The sequence below is a fragment of the Salvelinus alpinus genome, chromosome 5, assembly GCF_045679555.1.
Source record: "Salvelinus alpinus chromosome 5, SLU_Salpinus.1, whole genome shotgun sequence".
NCBI classification, from domain to species: domain Eukaryota; kingdom Metazoa; phylum Chordata; class Actinopteri; order Salmoniformes; family Salmonidae; genus Salvelinus; species Salvelinus alpinus.
Window position 1 is genome coordinate 24,393,270 of NC_092090.1, and position 19,748 is coordinate 24,413,017.

At 43.8% G+C, this 19,748-nt stretch overlaps 1 protein-coding gene across 1 annotated transcript in view; it reads right to left on the reverse strand.

Annotated features, from left to right (window-relative positions):
- The window catches only part of LOC139575274 (protein unc-13 homolog C), a 186,875-nt gene that overhangs the window by 25,322 nt on the left and 141,805 nt on the right, over positions 1 to 19,748 (reverse strand). Inside the window, exons 29-30 of the mRNA XM_071400233.1 lie at positions 13,810 to 13,957; positions 5,178 to 5,270 (exon numbers count right to left, since the gene is read on the reverse strand). Coding sequence (XP_071256334.1) covers positions 5,178 to 5,270; positions 13,810 to 13,957 — 241 coding nt within the window. The remainder of the gene's footprint in view (positions 1 to 5,177; positions 5,271 to 13,809; positions 13,958 to 19,748) is intronic.

Consider the following 19,748-nt stretch of genomic DNA (forward strand, 5'->3'; position numbering starts at 1 on the left):
GTAAAATAAGGTTTTAACCGCTGGTCTCTGTCTGACTAGTGTTCTGTAAAATAAGGTTTTAACCGCTGGTCTCTGTCTCTGTCTGACTAGTGTTCTGTAAAATAAGGTTTTAACCGCTGGTCTCTGTCTGACTAGTGTTCTGTAAAATAAGGTTTTAACCGCTGGTCTCTGTCTGACTAGTGTTCTGTAAAATAAGGTTTTAACCGCTGGTCTCTGTCTGACTAGTGTTCTGTAAAATAAGGTTTTAACCGCTGGTCGTCTGGTTCGGGTCCTGTCTGACTAGTGTTCTGTAAAATAAGGTTTTAACCGCTGGTCTCTGTCTGACTAGTGTTCTGTAAAATAAGGTTTTAACCGCTGGTCTCTGTCTCTGTCTGACTAGTGTTCTGTAAAATAAGGTTTTAACCGCTGGTCTCTGTCTGACTAGTGTTCTGTAAAATAAGGTTTTAACCGCTGGTCTCTGTCTGACTAGTGTTCTGTAAAATAAGGTTTTAACCGCTGGTCTCTGTCTGACTAGTGTTCTGTAAAATAAGGTTTTAACCGCTGGTCTCTGTCTGACTAGTGTTCTGTAAAATAAGGTTTTAACCGCTGGTCTCTGACTGACTAGTGTTCTGTAAAATAAGGTTTTAACCGCTGGTCTCTGTCTGACTAGTGTTCTGTAAAATAAGGTTTTAACCGCTGGTCTCTGTCTGACTAGTGTTCTGTAAAATAAGGTTTTAACCGCTGGTCTCTGTCTCTGTCTGACTAGTGTTCTGTAAAATAAGGTTTTAACCGCTGGTCTCTGTCTGACTAGTGTTTTGTAAAATAAGGTTTTAACCGCTGGTCTCTGTCTGACTAGTGTTCTGTAAAATAAGGTTTTAACCGCTGGTCTCTGTCTGACTAGTGTTCTGTAAAATAAGGTTTTAACCGCTGGTCTCTGTCTCTGTCTGACTAGTGTTCTGTAAAATAAGGTTTTAACCGCTGGTCTCTGTCTGACTAGTGTTCTGTAAAATAAGGTTTTAACCGCTGGTCTCTGTCTGACTAGTGTTCTGTAAAATAAGGTTTTAACCGCTGGTCTCTGTCTGACTAGTGTTCTGTAAAATAAGGTTTTAACCGCTGGTCTCTGTCTGACTAGTGTTCTGTAAAATAAGGTTTTAACCGCTGGTCTCTGTCTGACTAGTGTTCTGTAAAATAAGGTTTTAACCGCTGGTCTCTGTCTCTGTCTGACTAGTGTTCTGTAAAATAAGGTTTTAACCGCTGGTCTCTGTCTGACTAGTGTTCTGTAAAATAAGGTTTTAACCGCTGGGTCTCTGTCTGACTAGTGTTCTGTAAAATAAGGTTTTAACCGCTGGTCTCTGTCTGACTAGTGTTCTGTAAAATAAGGTTTTAACCGCTGGTCTCTGTCTCTGTCTGACTAGTGTTCTGTAAAATAAGGTTTTAACCGCTGGTCTCTGTCTGACTAGTGTTCTGTAAAATAAGGTTTTAACCGCTGGTCTCTGTCTGACTAGTGTTCTGTAAAATAAGGTTTTAACCGCTGGTCTCTGTCTGACTAGTGTTCTGTAAAATAAGGTTTTAACCGCTGGTCTCTGTCTGACTAGTGTTCTGTAAAATAAGGTTTTAACCGCTGGTCTCTGTCTCTGTCTGACTAGTGTTCTGTAAAATAAGGTTTTAACCGCTGGTCTCTGTCTGACTAGTGTTCTGTAAAATAAGGTTTTAACCGCTGGTCTCTGTCTGACTAGTGTTCTGTAAAATAAGGTTTTAACCGCTGGTCTCTGTCTGACTAGTGTTCTGTAAAATAAGGTTTTAACCGCTGGTCTCTGTCTGACTAGTGTTCTGTAAAATAAGGTTTTAACCGCTGGTCTCTGTCTGACTAGTGTTCTGTAAAATAAGGTTTTAACCGCTGGTCTCTGTCTGACTAGTGTTCTGTAAAATAAGGTTTTAACCGCTGGTCTCTGTCTGACTAGTGTTCTGTAAAATAAGGTTTTAACCGCTGGTCTCTGTCTGACTAGTGTTCTGTAAAATAAGGTTTTAACCGCTGGTCTCTGTCTCTGTCTGACTAGTGTTCTGTAAAATAAGGTTTTAACCGCTGGTCTCTGTCTGACTAGTGTTCTGTAAAATAAGGTTTTAACCGCTGGTCTCTGTCTGACTAGTGTTCTGTAAAATAAGGTTTTAACCGCTGGTCTCTGTCTCTGTCTGACTAGTGTTCTGTAAAATAAGGTTTTAACCGCTGGTCTCTGTCTGACTAGTGTTCTGTAAAATAAGGTTTTAACCGCTGGTCTCTGTCTCTGTCTGACTAGTGTTCTGTAAAATAAGGTTTTAACCGCTGGTCTCTGTCTCTGTCTGACTAGTGTTCTGTAAAATAAGGTTTTAACCGCTGGTCTCTGTCTCTGTCTGACTAGTGTTCTGTAAAATAAGGTTTTAACCGCTGGTCTCTGTCTGACTAGTGTTCTGTAAAATAAGGTTTTAACCGCTGGTCTCTGTCTGACTAGTGTTCTGTAAAATAAGGTTTTAACCGCTGGTCTCTGTCTGACTAGTGTTCTGTAAAATAAGGTTTTAACCGCTGGTCTCTGTCTCTGTCTGACTAGTGTTCTGTAAAATAAGGTTTTAACCGCTGGTCTCTGTCTCTGTCTGACTAGTGTTCTGTAAAATAAGGTTTTAACCGCTGGTCTCTGTCTCTGTCTGACTAGTGTTCTGTAAAATAAGGTTTTAACCGCTGGTCTCTGTCTGACTAGTGTTTTGTAAAATAAGGTTTTAACCGCTGGTCTCTGTCTCTGTCTGACTAGTGTTCTGTAAAATAAGGTTTTAACCGCTGGTCTCTGTCTGACTAGTGTTCTGTAAAATAAGGTTTTAACCGCTGGTCTCTGTCTGACTAGTGTTCTGTAAAATAAGGTTTTAACCGCTGGTCTCTGTCTCTGTCTGACTAGTGTTCTGTAAAATAAGGTTTTAACCGCTGGTCTCTGTCTGACTAGTGTTCTGTAAAATAAGGTTTTAACCGCTGGTCTCTGTCTGACTAGTGTTCTGTAAAATAAGGTTTTAACCGCTGGTCTCTGTCTGACTAGTGTTCTGTAAAATAAGGTTTTAACCGCTGGTCTCTGTCTGACTAGTGTTCTGTAAAATAAGGTTTTAACCGCTGGTCTCTGTCTGACTAGTGTTCTGTAAAATAAGGTTTTAACCGCTGGTCTCTGTCTGACTAGTGTTCTGTAAAATAAGGTTTTAACCGCTGGTCTCTGTCTGACTAGTGTTCTGTAAAATAAGGTTTTAACCGCTGGTCTCTGTCTCTGTCTGACTAGTGTTCTGTAAAATAAGGTTTTAACCGCTGGTCTCTGTCTCTGTCTGACTAGTGTTCTGTAAAATAAGGTTTTAACCGCTGGTCTCTGTCTGACTAGTGTTCTGTAAAATAAGGTTTTAACCGCTGGTCTCTGTCTCTGTCTGACTAGTGTTCTGTAAAATAAGGTTTTAACCGCTGGTCTCTGTCTGACTAGTGTTCTGTAAAATAAGGTTTTAACCGCTGGTCTCTGTCTCTGTCTGACTAGTGTTCTGTAAAATAAGGTTTTAACCGCTGGTCTCTGTCTGACTAGTGTTCTGTAAAATAAGGTTTTAACCGCTGGTCTCTGTCTGACTAGTGTTCTGTAAAATAAGGTTTTAACCGCTGGTCTCTGTCTGACTAGTGTTCTGTAAAATAAGGTTTTAACCGCTGGTCTCTGTCTCTGTCTGACTAGTGTTCTGTAAAATAAGGTTTTAACCGCTGGTCTCTGTCTCTGTCTGACTAGTGTTCTGTAAAATAAGGTTTTAACCGCTGGTCTCTGTCTCTGTCTGACTAGTGTTCTGTAAAATAAGGTTTTAACCGCTGGTCTCTGTCTGACTAGTGTTCTGTAAAATAAGGTTTTAACCGCTGGTCTCTGTCTGACTAGTGTTCTGTAAAATAAGGTTTTAACCGCTGGTCTCTGTCTGACTAGTGTTCTGTAAAATAAGGTTTTAACCGCTGGTCTCTGTCTGACTAGTGTTCTGTAAAATAAGGTTTTAACCGCTGGTCTCTGTCTCTGTCTGACTAGTGTTCTGTAAAATAAGGTTTTAACCGCTGGTCTCTGTCTGACTAGTGTTCTGTAAAATAAGGTTTTAACCGCTGGTCTCTGTCTGACTAGTGTTCTGTAAAATAAGGTTTTAACCGCTGGTCTCTGTCTCTGTCTGACTAGTGTTCTGTAAAATAAGGTTTTAACCTCTGGTCTCTGTCTCTGTCTGACTAGTGTTCTGTAAAATAAGGTTTTAACCGCTGGTCTCTGTCTGACTAGTGTTTTGTAAAATAAGGTTTTAACCGCTGGTCTCTGTCTGACTAGTGTTCTGTAAAATAAGGTTTTAACCGCTGGTCTCTGTCTGACTAGTGTTCTGTAAAATAAGGTTTTAACCGCTGGTCTCTGTCTCTGTCTGACTAGTGTTCTGTAAAATAAGGTTTTAACCGCTGGTCTCTGTCTGACTAGTGTTCTGTAAAATAAGGTTTTAACCGCTGGTCTCTGTCTGACTAGTGTCCTGTAAAATAAGGTTTTAACCTCTGGTCTCTGTCTCTGTCTGACTAGTGTTCTGTAAAATAAGGTTTTAACCTCTGGTCTCTGTCTCTGTCTGACTAGTGTTCTGTAAAATAAGGTTTTAACCTCTGGTCTCTGTCTCTGTCTGACTAGTGTTCTGTAAAATAAGGTTTTAACCGCTGGTCTCTGTCTGACTAGTGTTTTGTAAAATAAGGTTTTAACCTCTGGTCTCTGTCTGACTAGTGTTCTGTAAAATAAGGTTTTAACCGCTGGTCTCTGTCTGACTAGTGTTCAGTAAAATAAGGTTTTAACCGCTGGTCTCTGTCTGACTAGTGTTCTGTAAAATAAGGTTTTAACCTCTGGTCTCTGTCTCTGTCTGACTAGTGTTCTGTAGTATAAGGTTTCAAGTAGACGTATTGTAGCAGCAGTCTTTCTGATAATGATCACAGCTTAACATTAGCCTACAACTACAATCCAACTATACATGTTCCTCCCAGTGGTTCCTCTTTGAACATTACAGGTATGAATAGATTTGACCAAGAATGATACATCGTTGTTGTAATGTTCTTATCTAAGGGGTAAAGTGAGGTTTAATTGTTTCACAGTTTCAGCTTTCCTCCTCTGTGTGTTTGTGTACAGGAATGGCATGTGCGAGTGCTTGCGTGTGTGTGTGTGTCTCACCCTTCACGTTGACTTTGTGCTCTCCAGTGCCAGGGTGAGAGATGAGATCCACCTGCATGGACACCTCCCCCACGGAGCTGTCGGTAGACTGACCTGCAGACCAACAACACAACACTACCGTCAGAGAGAGAGAGACAAGGAGAGATAGATAGACACCTCCCCCATGGAGCTGTCGGTAGACTGACCTGCAGAACAACAACACAACACTACTGTCAGAGAGAGAGAGATGAGGAGGAGGAGAGAGAGAGAGAGAGAGGAGGAGGAGAGAGAGAGAGATAGAGGAGGAGGAGGAGGAGGAGGAGGAGGAGGAGGAGGAGGAGGAGGAGGAGGAGGAGGAGGAGGAGGAGGAGAGAGAGGAGGAGGAGAGAGAGAGAGAGAGAGAGAGAGAGAGAGAGAGAGAGAGAGAGAGAGAGAGAGAGAGAGGGGAGGAGGAGAGAGAGAGAGGAGGAGGAGGAGAGAGAGCACATTGAGTCTTCACCTGGAGATCACCATACAAGACTACTGTCAGAGAGAGATAGGAGAGAGGAGGAGGAGGAGAGAGGAGAGTGGAGGAATAGGAGAGAGAGAGGGAGAGAAAGAGGGGAAGAGATGAGGAGAGTGAGAGAGAGAGGAGGAGTGAGAGAATGGGAGAGAAAAAGAGAGAGAGAGAGAGAGAGAGAGAGAATCATCACCTGCAATGACCTGCTAGTCATCACAACCACATGTTGTAAGAGAGTCAGAGGGGAGAGACAGAGAGAGAGAAAAGGAGAGACAGAGAGAGAGAAACGGAGAGAGAAAGAAAAGGAGAGATAGAGAGAGAAAAGAGAGAGAGAGACAGAGAGAGAGAAACGGAGAGAGAAAGAAAAGGAGAGATAGAGAGAGACAGAGAGAGAGAAAAGGAGACAGAGAGAGAGAAAAGGAGAGACAGGGAGTGAGAAAAGGTGAGACAGAGAGTCAAAAAGACAGAAACACTGCATCTCAAATAAGGTTACACACACACTGATCCAGAAAGGTAGAGGAGAAAAACCCTGTGCATAGTGACTGAAACATAAACTGCAACATGAAGTGAATGACTCACTCCACTTCCTCCTGTGTCACTCTGAGAAGTAGGGTTCTCTGGAAACCAATGACAAAAGAAAAACAACACATGGAGCTGTAGATAAATGCATTAAGCTCTGAGTAAAAGAACAGAACAGAATGGAACAGAATTGCACACACACACACACACACACACACACACACACACACACACACACACACACACACACACACACACACACACACACACACACACACACACACACACACACACACACACACACACACACACACACACACACACACACACAGAATGGTAACGCAAAGTGCTGCCCTACACAGAGACTCCAACCATTTAGGACCACTACCCTCTCTGGAGCAGAGAACAAACACACATTAAATATGGAGGTGCACTCAATGACAAACCCAGGAGGGAGAAAGGGAGAGAGCGGGTGTGAACGAGAGGGAGGGAGAGAGAAATAGAGATGAGGAGATGGGGTAAGAGAGAGAAAGAGAGTGATAGAGATGAACAAGAGAGGAGGAGGAGAAAGAAGGGGGTGAGAGAGACAGAGAGACAGACAGAGAAACAGCCAGACAGAGAGACAGAGTGACAAAGAGACAGACAGAACAGACATGGGGGTAGTAACACAAACAGAACAGCCAGACGTAGGGGTTGTAACATAGACAGAACAGCCAGACGTGGGGGGTAGTAACACAGACAGAACAGCCAGACGTAGGGGTAGTAACATAGACAGAACAGCCCGGCGTGGGGGTAGTAACACAGATAGAGGGCAAGAGGTGGGGGTATTAACACAGACAGAGGGCAAGACGTGGGGGTAGTAACACAGACAGAGGGCAAGACATGGCGGTAGTAACATAGACAGAACAGCCAGGCGTGGGGGTAGTAACACAGACAGAACAGCCAGATGTGGGGGTAGTAACATAGACAAAACAGCCAGACGTGGGGGTAGTAACATAGACAGAACAGCCAGACGTGGGCGTAGTAACACAAACAGAACAGCCAGACGTGGGGGTAGTAACAGAGACAGAACAGCCAGACGTGGGGGTAGTAACATAGACAGAACAGCCAGACGTGGGGGTAGTAACATAGACAGAACAGCCAGACGTGGGGGTAGTAACATAGACAGAACAGCCAGACGTCGGGGTAGTAACATACACAGAACAGCCAGATGTGGGGGTAGTAACATAGACAGAACAGCCAGACTTGGGGTAGTAACATAGACAGAACAGCCAGACGTGGGGGTAGTAACATAGACAGAGAGCAAGATTTGGGGGTAGTAACACAGACAGAGGGCAAGACGTGGGGGTAGTAACACAAACAGAACAGCCAGACTTGGGGTAGTAACACAGACAGAACAGCCAGACGTGGGGGTAGTAACACAGACAGAACAGCCAGACGTGGGGATAGTAACATAGACAGAGAGCAAGATTTGGGGGTAGTAACATACTGTAGACAGATGTGTACTGTTGTTTGTGTCTGTTGTGTCATTAACAGCCTAGTTGATACGGTGTCTAATCAATATGTTGTCAAACAAGCAGAGGCTATTAGAGCAGGAGCTGATGAAGGGAGAGAGAAGGAGAGAGAGAGAGGGAGAGAGAGAGAGGGAGAGAGAGAGGGAGATAGAGAGATAGAGAGGGAGAGAGAGAGGGAGAGAGAGAGAGAGGGAGAGATAGAGATAGAGAGGGAGAGAGAGGGAGAGAGAGAGAGAGGGAGAGAGAAGGGGAGAGAGAGAGAGAGAGAGAGAGAGAGAGAGAGCTGATGAATGGATCCTGATTAGGGAGGGGGGTATCACGACAACACAATTAAGACCTGGAACAGGGGAAATCAACACTCTAACAACCAATAAAATTCAAGTCAGTTGGAAACAGTTTTTTTTTATGTCCCAATACCTTGGCATCGGGTCTATGAACTGACATATAAAACAACAATTGACTCATCAAGTCATTCGTTTCAATTTAAGCTACTATATAAAATACTTGCTACAAAAAAAAAATCTCAATATGTGGGGCATTGAACAGTCATCCTTGTGCAGACTCTGTCACGAGGAAACATAATCAATAGAATATATTTTCTGGTACTGTCTATCTGTGGCTCGCTTTTGGAGTCAGGTCCACGGATGATTGTTGTGTCATAATATCAGGGTTCAGATGGACCTGCAAACTGTATTGTTAGGGGATCTGAAAAACCACCATCAGTCAATGAGAAATATCATTATAGTCTTTTTAGTACAATATCAGTAGAAATGTTCTACATCACCGTAAAATGGAGGGATTTATTGCAAAAGGAAATATTAAAATGGCATTATCCTGGGAAAGATGGGTTGGTCTGTGGACATCGGAGGGTTGGAGTTAAGATCAGAATGAATGGTGGATTGGCCACTGTGGGTGAAAATCCAGCACTTGAAGAAAGAGGAAATTAGGAATATATGTATAACTATTTAACTACAGATACTGTAGATGTGAGTTAAAATAGCTGTAGCAGTAGAATATTTTTGTCCGTTAGTTTACTCCAATCAGGTTAGAATGGTAGGATCGTTAGTTTACTCCAATCAGGTTAGAATGGTAGGATCGTTAGTTTACTCCAATCAGGTTAGGGATGGTAGGATCACTAGTTTACTCCAATCAGGTTAGGGATAGTAGGATCACTAGTTTACTCCAATCAGGTTAGGGATGGTAGGATCACTAGTTTACTCCAATCAGGTTAGGGATAGTAGGATCACTAGTTTACTCCAATCAGGTTAGGATGGTAGGATCGTTAGTTTACTCCAATCAGGTTAGGGATGGTAGGATCGTTAGTTTACTCCAATCAGGTTAGGGACGGTAGGATCATTAGTTTACTCCAATCAGGTTAGGAATGGTAGGATCGTTAGTTACCTCCAATGAGGTGCGTTTACTCCAATCAGATTAGGGATGGTAGGATCGTTAGTTTACTCCAATCAGGTTAGGGATGGTAGATTCGTTAGTTTACTCCAATCAGGTTAGGGATGGTAGGATCGTTAGTTTACTCCAATCAGGTTAGGGATGGTAGGATCGTTAGTTTACTCCAATCAGGTTAGGGATGGTAGATTCGTTAGTTTACTCCAATCAGGTTAGGGATGGTAGGATCGTTAGTTTACTCCAATCAGGTTAGGGATGGTAGGATCGTTAGTTTACTCCAATCAGGTTAGGGATGGTAGGATAATTAGTTTATTCCAATCAGGTTAGGGATGGTAGGAACGTTAGTTTACTCCAATCAGGTTAGGGATGGTAGGATCATTAGTTTACTCCAATCAGGTTAGGGATGGTAGGATGGGAAGTAGGAGATAAAAATGATCTAGTGTTCAGCGAAAAAACAACACAATGTCAAATACAGGTAGCCTAGTCAAATAATTAATATCCAATCACATTAACCGTTACTCTCTTGCGGGAATTCCAGTAACGGTCCATATGTAGCCAAATGTAGCTGCTTCTCATTCCGTTGGATAGAAAATTGCTTAATGGTTAAAAAAAGTTTAAAAAGTAAGGCCCGCGTCCATAGACACATACCAGCTCTATTAGTAGTACTGCTACTACCAGCAGTACTACACCTGCACCTGTCGACAACACAAGTTCCTCTGCTTCCACGAGCACGCAATATGCAGACACGTACACATGGATTTTGTACTGTATATACAGTTGAAGTCAGAAGTTTACATACACCTTAGCCAAATACATTTAAACTCAGTTTTTCACAATCCTGACATTTAATCCTAGTAAAAATTCCCTGTCTTAGGTCAGTTAGGATCACCACTTTATTTTAAGAATGTGAAATGTCAGAATAATAGTAGAGAGAATGATTTATTTCAGCTTTTATTTCTTTCATCACATTCCCAATGGGTCAGAAGTGTACATGTGTGGTCCCGTGTGGCTCAGTTGGTAGAGCATGGCGCTTGCAACGCCAGGGTTGTGGGTTCATTCCCCACGGGGGGACCAGGATGAATATGTATGAACTTTCCAATTTGTAAGTCGCTCTGGATAAGAGCGTCAGCTAAATGACTTAAATGTACATACACTCAATTAGTATTTGGTAGCATTGCCTTTAAATTGTTTAACTTGTGTCAAACAATTCGGGTAGCCTTCCATAAGCTTCCCACAATAAGTTGTGTGAATTCTGGCCCATTCCTCCTGACAGAGCTGGTGTAACTGAGTCAGGTTTGTAGGCCTCCTTGCTCGCACACGCTTTTTCAGTTCTGCCCACAAATTTTCTATAGGATTGAGGTCAGGGCTTTGTGATGGCCACTCCAATACATTGACTTTGTTGTCCTTAAGCCATTTTGCCACAACTTTGGAAGTATGCTAGGGGTCAATGTCCATTTGGAAGACCCATTTGCGACCAAGCTTTAACTTCCTGACTGATGTCTTGAGATGTTGCTTCAATATATCCAAATAATTGTCCTTTCCTCATGATGCCATTTATTTTGTGAAGTGCACCAGTCCCTCCTGCAGCAAAGCACCCCCAAAACATGACGCTGCCACCCCCGTGCTTCACGGTTGGGATGGTGCTCTTCGGCTTGCAAGCTTTCACCTTTATCCTCCAAACATAATGGTCATTATGGCCAAACAGTTCTATTTTTGTAAGATTTTGTATGAAAAGTATGATCTTTGTCCCCATGTGAAGTTGCAAACCGTAATCTGGCTTTTTTATGGCGGTTTTGGAGCAGTGGCTTCTTCCTTGCTGAGCAGCCTTTCAGGTTATGTCGATATAGGACTCGTTTTACTGTGGATATAGATACTTTTGTACCTGTTTCCTCCAGCTTCTTCACAAGGTCCTTTGCTGTTGTTCTGGGATTGATTTGCACTTCTCGCATCAAAGTATGTTCATCTCCAGGAGACAGAACGAGTCTCCTTCCTGAGCAGTATGACGGCTGCGTGGTCCCATGGTGTTTATACTTGTGTACTATTGTTTGTACAGATGATCTTGGTACCTTCAGGCGTTTGGAAATTGCTCCCAAGGATGAACCAGACTTGTGGAGGTCTACAATTCTATTTCTGAGGTCTTGGCTGATTTCTTTTGATTTTCCCATGATGTCAAGCAAAGAGGCACTGAGTTTGAAGGTAGACCTTGAAATACATCCACAGGTACACCTCCAATTGACTCAAATGATGTCAATTAGCCTATCAGAAGCTTCTAAAGCCATGACATCATTTTCTGGAATTTTCCGAACTGTTTAAAGGCACAGTCAACTTAGTGTATGTAAACTTCTGACCCACTGGAATTGCGATACAGTGAATTATAAGTGAAATAATCTGTCTGTAAACAATTGTTGGAAAAATTACTTGTGTCATGCATAAAGTAGATGTCTTAACCGACTTGCCAAAACTATGGTTTGTTAACAAGAAATTTGTGGAGTGGTTGAAAAACTATTAACGACTCCAACCTAAGTGTATGTAAACTTAAACATTTATTTTTAATAAATGTATTGTAATGTATGTGTGTGGCAGGCTTACAATGACGGCAAAAAACAACATTTGAGAGTGTGCTGACCCTGGTGCTAGAGGGGGTACGCAGCTGGAGGTTAAATGTTTTAAGGGGTACGGGACTATAAAAAGTTTGGGAACCACTGCCCTAGATAGACCATCAGGTAGCTCTACTCTGTTAAGAAAACAGAAAACGTACACTTCCACAGAGTAAAACACAGCATGGAACTGGGACAGATAGAGCGACTGAGAGAGAGCGACAGAGAGAGAGAGAGCGAGCGAGAGCGACTGAGAGAGAGCGACAGAGAGAGAGAGAGCGACAGAGAGCGACAGAGAGAGAGAGAGAGAGAGAGAGAGAGAGCGAGAGAGCGACAGAGAGAGAGCGAGAGCGACAAAGAGAAAGAGAGAGCGACAAAGAGAGAGCAACAAAGAGAGAGTGACAGAGAGAGAGCGACAGAGAGAGCGACAGAGAGAGATGAGAGAGAGCGACGTAGAGAGAGAGAGAGAGCGACAGAGAGAGAGAGTGAGTGAGAAAGAGAGAGAGCGACAGAGAGAGAGAGAGCGACAGAGAGCGACAGAGAGAGAGAGAGAGAGAGAGAGAGAGCGAGAGAGCGACAGAGAGAGAGAGAGCGACAGAGAGCGACAGAGAGAGAGAGAGAGAGAGAGAGAGAGCGAGAGAGCGACAGAGAGAGAGCGAGAGCGACAAAGAGAAAGAGAGAGCGACAAAGAGAGAGCAACAAAGAGAGAGTGACACAGAGAGAGCGACAGAGAGAGCGACAGAGAGAGATGAGAGAGAGCGACGTAGAGAGAGAGAGAGAGAGCGACAGAGAGAGAGAGTGAGTGAGAAAGAGAGAGAGCGACAGAGAGAAAGAGAGCAAAAGAGAGTGAGTGAGAAAGAGAGAGAGAAGCAAGAGTAAAATAGAAAGAGAAAGGGATTGAAGGAGGCAGTAGATGAAAAAATGCAATTACTGCAATAACCATCTCACACGGTAAACTGGAGAGAAACCAAGCTGACATGGAAAAACACTGCAGCTCACTGTAAGAGAAGCAAGGATAACTATCACAGGGTCACAGGAGGTTGGTGGCACCTTAATTGGGGAGGACGGGCTCATAGTAATGGCTGTAATGGAATAAATGGAACGGTATCCAGCTCATCAAACACATGATACAATTCCCTTCATCCCATTCCAGTCATTAATTTGAGCCGTCCTCCCCTAACCAGCCTCCTGTGAACAGGGTTAGGAAGTTAACTGAAATTCTAATTCCAATTTCCATCAATGCTTCTCTATGAGAGAGAATGGAATTGGAATTTCTTCCTGAATTGACTGAAATGGAATTGACCTAAACCCTGAACATTTCTACTAGCTCAGTGTCCTTATCTTGAGAGGTTAGGGATGCATATCTACTAGCTCAGTGTCCTTATCTTGAGAGCTTTGGGTGCATATCTACTAGCTCAGTGTCCTTATCTTGAGAGCTTTGGGATGCATATCTACTAGCTCAGTGTCCTTATCTTGAGAGATTTGGGTGCATATCTACTAGCTCAGTGTCCTTATTTTGAGAGATTTGGGTGCATATCTACTAGCTCAGTGTCCTTATCTTGATAGGTTTGGGTGCATATCTACTAGCCCAGTGTCCTTATCTTGAGAGCTTTGGGATGCATATCTACTAGCCCAGTGTCCTTATCTTGAGAGCTTTGGGATGCATATCTACTAGCTCAGTGTCCTTATCTTGAGAGCTTTGGGTGCATATCTACTAGCTCAGTGTCCTTATCTTGAGAGGTTTGGGATGCATATCTACTAGCTCAGTGTCCTTATCTTGAGAGCTTTGGGTGCATATCTACTAGCTCAGTGTCCTTATCTTGAGAGGTTTGGGTGCATATCTACTAGCTCAGTGTCCTTATCTTGAGAGGTTTGGGTGCATATCTACTAGCTCAGTGTCCTTATCTTGAGAGGTTTGGGTGCATATCTACTAGCTCAGTGTCCTTATCTTGAGAGGTTTGGGTGCATATCTACTAGCTCAGTGTCCTTATCTTGAGAGGTTTGGGTGCATATCTACTAGCTCAGTGTCCTTATCTTGAGAGGTTTGGGTGCATATCTACTAGCTCAGTGTCCTTATCTTGAGAGGTTTGGGTGCATATCTACTAGTTCAGTGTCCTTACCTTGAGAGGTTTGGGTGCATATATACTTCTTGATCAAGGCATCAGTAGGCTGTGTGTAAAGGCTCAGAGCGTATTTGAGGGACTTGAGGTCAGGGCTCTTCTCAAGGAACGTCTTCTTCAGACCGTTTCCTCCGGCGTGGAAATATTGCTACGGAAAAGAGAGAGAGAAAGGGAAAAAGAAAGAAGGAAAGCGTACTGAGTCAGAGTCACTTTATTCACTGTCTTCAGTCTTCAGACCATAAGGAGAACAGACATAGTCAGTACATTTAGCCTGCTTGTCTGTCCCGTAAAACAAAGATGCTGTATATGTATGTTAAAAGACTCCAGAGTGGCGCAGCAGTCTAAGGCACTGCATCTCAGTGCTAAAGGTGTCACTACAGACCCTGGTCGATCCCGGGCTGTATCACAACCAGCCGTGATCGGGAGACCCACAGGGCGGCGCACAATTGTCCCAGCGTCGTCCGGGTTATTAGGGGAGGGTATTGTCTGGGTAGACCGTCATTGTAAAATAAGAATTTGTTTTTAACTGACTTGCGTAGTTAAATAAAGGTAAAATAAAAAATATATGCAGACAGACTGTTCATTTTTCTTTTCTGGGATAGTCACCTGTTGAAGTGTCCTGGAGGTAGGACTACTTTTTTAGAATTGTCCCCCCCAGTTGAGCACCTGATTACCCTTTTTGTTAAGGCTGGGCTGAAGTTTACTTGGGTAAGCTTTCATTCACCATATTCATTTTAATGTTGGTTCCTCAGACCCGATTGAAAACATACAGTGAGGGAAAAAAGTATTTGATCCCCTGCTGATTTTGTACGTTTGCCCACTGACAAAGAAATTATCAGTCTGTAATTTTAATGGTAGGTTTATTTGAACAGTGAGAGACAGAATATCAACAAAAAAATCCAGAAAAACACATATAAATTGATTTGCATTTTAATGAGGGAAATAAGTATTTGACCCCTCTGCAAAACATGACTTAGTACTTGGTGGCAAAACCCTTGTTGGCAATCACAGAGGTCAGATGTTTCTTGTAGTTGGCCACCAGGTTTGCACACATCTCAGGAGAGATTTTGTCCCACTCCTCTTTGCAGATCTTCTTCAAGTCATTAAGGTTTCGAGACTGACGTTTGGCAACTCGAACCTTCAGCTCCCTCCACAGATTTTCTATGGGATTAAGGTCTGGAGACTGGCTAGGCCACTCCAGGACCTTAATGTGCTTTTTCTTGAGCCACTCCTTTGTTGCCTTGGCCGTGTGTTTTGGGTCATTGTCATGCTGGAATACCCATCCACGACCCATTTTCAATACCCTGGCTGAGGGAAGGAGGTTTTCACCCAAGATTTGACGGTACATGGCCCCGTCCATCGTCCCTTTGATGCGGGGAAGTTGTCCTGTCCCCTTAGCAGAAAAACACCCCCAAAGCATAATGTTTCCACCGCCATGTTTGACGGTGGGGATGGTTTCTTGGGGTCATAGGCAGCATTCCTCCTCCTCCAAACACGGCAAGTTGAGTTGATGCCAAAGAACTCCATTTTGGTCTCATCTGACCACAACACGTCCACCCAGTTGTCCTCTGAATCATTCAGATGTTCATTGGCAAACTTCAGACGGGCATGTATATGTGCTTTCTTGAGCAGGGGGACCTTGCGGGCGCTGCAGGATTTCAGTCCTTCACGGCGTAGTGTGTTACCAATTGTTTTCTTGGTGACTATGGTCCCAGCTGCCTTGAGATCATTGACAAGATCCTCCTGTGTAGTTCTGGGCTGATTCCTCACCATTCTCATGATCATTGCAACTCCACGAGGTGAGATCTTGCATGGAGCCCTAGGCCAAGGGAGTTTGACAGTTCTTTTGTGTTTCTTCCATTTGCGAATAATCGCACCAACTGTTGTCACCTTCTCACCAAGCTGCTTGGCAATGGTCTTGTAGCCCATTCCAGCCTTGTGTAGATCTACAATCTTGTCCATGACATCCTTGGAGAGCTCTTTGGTCTTGGCCATGGTGGAGAGTTTGGAATCTGATTGATTGATTGCTTCTGTGGACAGGTGTCTTTTATACAGGTAAGAAACTGAGATTAGGAGCACTCCCTTTAAGAGTGTGCTCCTAATCTCAGCTCGTTACCTGTATGAAAGACACCTGGGAGCCAGAAATCTTTCTGATTGAGAGGGGGTCAAATACTTATTTCCCTCATTATAATGCAAATAAATTTATAACGTTTTTGACATGCGTTTTTCTGGATTTTTTTGTTGTTATTCTGTCTCTCACTGTTCAAATAAACCTACCATTAAAATTATAGACTGATCATTTCTTTGTCAGTGGGCAAACGTACAAAATCAGCAGGGGATCAAATACTTTTTTCCCTCACTGTACATGTTCATGTACCTTCAAGTCTTCCCGACCAGAATGACGTATAGGAGACTGTGTGGGAGAGATAATAAGCATGTTTGCTTATGTAACAGCTGTCAAACTGCTTGTTTAACAATACATCTTCCTCCCTCCTAAAATCTGCTACTTGATCTCGGGTCCTCTGTCTCGCAAACACTCGACAACGCCTTAGCCAGCTACACCACCAAAAAAGCTAGCAATTCAAGGCATTTCAATCTGAGGAGTGAGGTTACCAATCCAACTCGGGTACATCAGACCAAATAGAACACGTACAGAGTTAATGTACTTTTCACATCTTCAGACCAGATAGAACACGTACAGAGTTCATGTACTTTTCACATCTTCAGACCAGATAGAACACGTACAGAGTTCATGTACTTTTCACATCTTCAGACCAGATAGAACACGTACAGAGTTCATGTACTTTTCACATCTTCAGACCAGATAGAACACGTACAGAGTTCATGTACTTTTCACATCTTCAGACCAGATAGAACACGTACAGAGTTCATGTACTTTTCACATCTTCAGACCAGATAGAACACGTACAGAGTTAATGTACTTTTCACATCTTCAGACCAGATAGAACACGTACAGAGTTCATGTACTTTTCACATCTTCAGACCAGATAGAACATGTACAGAGTTCATGTACTTTTCACATCTTCAGACCAGACTGTGTGGAAGACTGTGTGGGAGAGGTAATAACTATGTATGCTTATCCAGGCTGGCAGCAGTAGGCCTAATAAAAATGTACTTTGTACTGTTGCATTAAGACAGAGGATAATTGCTTAAAGCCCTGCCACATACACACACTCCACCCCCCCACACACTGTCCACCTCACTGGTGTTCATGAGTTCACAGGTCATCCTCCATTGGCTCTGGAACAAGAAAGTAATGTTCAGATATAATCCAGTCACTGATGCATTATGGAATATCGGATACAGACTGAAAACAGTGGGTGAGTCAATGAGCCAGAGCTGCTCAGAGTAAATGATCCTAAGCGCTGTAGCTCTGTGTTCCAAATTACATCCTATTACCTATAGCAAACTACTTCTGATCAAAAGTAGTGTCCTACATAGGGCATACAGTGTCATTTGGAACTAAGCTCTGTAGCTCTGCTGCCTTGGCAGAATAGGCACAGCCCAGATTCACTCTGAAGATACCGTAGGTGTTGATAAGGGAAGAACGGCAGAGAAACCATCAAAGACATATCCAACACAACACCAACACCAAGAGCTAGTCCACACAACACCAACACCAAGAGCTAGTCCACACAACACCAACACCAAGAGCTAGTCCACACAACACCAACACCAAGAGCTAGTCCATACAACACCAACACCAAGAGCTAGTCCACACAACACCAACACCAAGAGCTAGTCCACACAACACCAACACCAAGAGCTAGTCCACACAACACCAAGAGCTAGTCCACACAACACCAAGAGCTAGTCCACACAACACCAACTCCAAGAGCTAGTCCACACAACACCAACACCAAGAGCTAGTCCACACAACACCAAGAGCTAGTCCACACAACACCAACTCCAAGAGCTAGTCCACACAACACCAACTCCAAGAGCTAGTCCACACAACACCAATAGCTAGTCCACACAACAGCAAGAGCTAGTCCACACAACACCAAGAGCTAGTCCACACAACACCAAGAGCTAGTCCACACAACACCAACTCCAAGAGCTAGTCCACACAACTCCAAGAGCTAGTCCACACAACACCAAGAGCTAGTCCACACAACACCTACACCAAGAGCTAGTCCACACAACTCCAAGAGCTAGTCCACACAACACCAAGAGCTAGTCCACACAACACCTACACCAAGAGCTAGTCCACACAACACCAACTCCAAGAGCTAGTCCACACAACTCCAAGAGCTAGTCCACACAACACCAAGAGCTAGTCCACACAACACCAACTCCAAGAGCTAGTCCACACAACACCAACACCAAGAGCTAGTCCATACAACACCAACAATAACATCAACAACAAAACATTTTTTGTCACATACACTGATATGTGTATCATATTATCATCTCACCACGACCTGAAAAGCCACAGTCATTTCATGGGGAATCTATGCTGGTTTTGCTATTCGGCATTACATTTATCTCAAACCATTTAACACCATACAAAAGTTCCCTCTTCAGAATTCCATTCCTTTTTGTTCCAGTTCTTTCTCTCTGTCTCTTTCCTTCTCTCTCTATCCCTCTCTCCCTCCCTATATATTTCTCTTCCTCCCCCTCTCTCTCTTCCCTTCTATCTACCTCCCCCCTCCTCTCTCTCTATCTTCCCCTCCCCTCTCTCTACTTCCCCCTGCCCCCATCTCCACCTCCCTCCTGCCCCTCTCTCCACCGCCCTCCTGCCCTTCTCTCCATCTCTCCTTGCCTCATTACTGAAGGCATAAAGTCTTTAACCAGTCCTGCATTCAGCCTGTGTATCTCTGCTAGTCTCTCTCCCCTCATCTCTCCCTGCTTCCCTCCCTCCCTTTCTCTCTCCTCCCTTCTTCCTTTAAGTATTAAACCAGTCCTGCATTCAGCCTGTGTATCTCTGCTAGTCTCTCCCCCCCATCTCTCCCTGCCTCCCTCCCTTTCTCTCTCCTCCCTTCTTCCTTTAAGTCTTTAACCAGTCCTGCATTCAGCCTGTGTATCTCTGCTAGTCTCTCCCCCCCATCTCTCCCTGCCTCCCTCCCTTTCTCTCTCCTCCCTTCTTCCTTTAAGTATTTAACCAGTCCTGCATTCAGCCTGTGTATCTCTGCTAGTCTCTCCCCCCCATCTCTCCCTGCCTCCCTCCCTTTCTCTCTCCTCCCTTCTTCCTTTAAGTATTAAACCAGTCCTGCATTCAGCCTGTGTATCTCTGCTAGTCTCTCCCCCCATCTCTCCCTGCCTCCCTCCCTTTCTCTCTCCTCCCTTCTTCCTTTAAGTATTAAACCAGTCCTGCATTCAGCCTATGTATCTCTGCTAGTCTCTCCCCCCATCTCTCCCTGCCTCCCTCCCTTTCTCTCTCCTCCCTCTCTTCCTTTAAGTATTAAACCAGTCCTGCATTCAGCCTATGTATCTCTTCCACCTAAAGGTATTACTTAACTGTGATTGGTCCGAGTCTCCTGGAAGCATTACTCAACTTCTCTAATTTGACGTTCTCCTCGGAATACTGATGGAGAGAATTCCACAGCATGACCGATCTAAACAGGGAGCTGGTGTCCATGGAGATGCAGGAATCAATTTGATTATTTTTCACGGTGCTGCGTTGAGTGTTCACACAGACCCCGGTCTGAACTCTTGTCTGTGTCCCAAATAGCACCCACAGGGCTCTGGTCAAAAGTAGTGAACTATGTAGGGAATAGGGTGCCATTTGGACGCACTTACTGACTGCATCGACTCCTCTCAGCACCACTACTCCTCTTAAAGACCTTACAACCCTACTACCCTGTTAAAACAGTCACCACTCTACAACGATCCTTTAGGTAAACTCTCATTACAACCCTACTACCCTGTTAAAACAGTCACCACTCTACAACGATCCTTTAGGTAAACTCTCATTA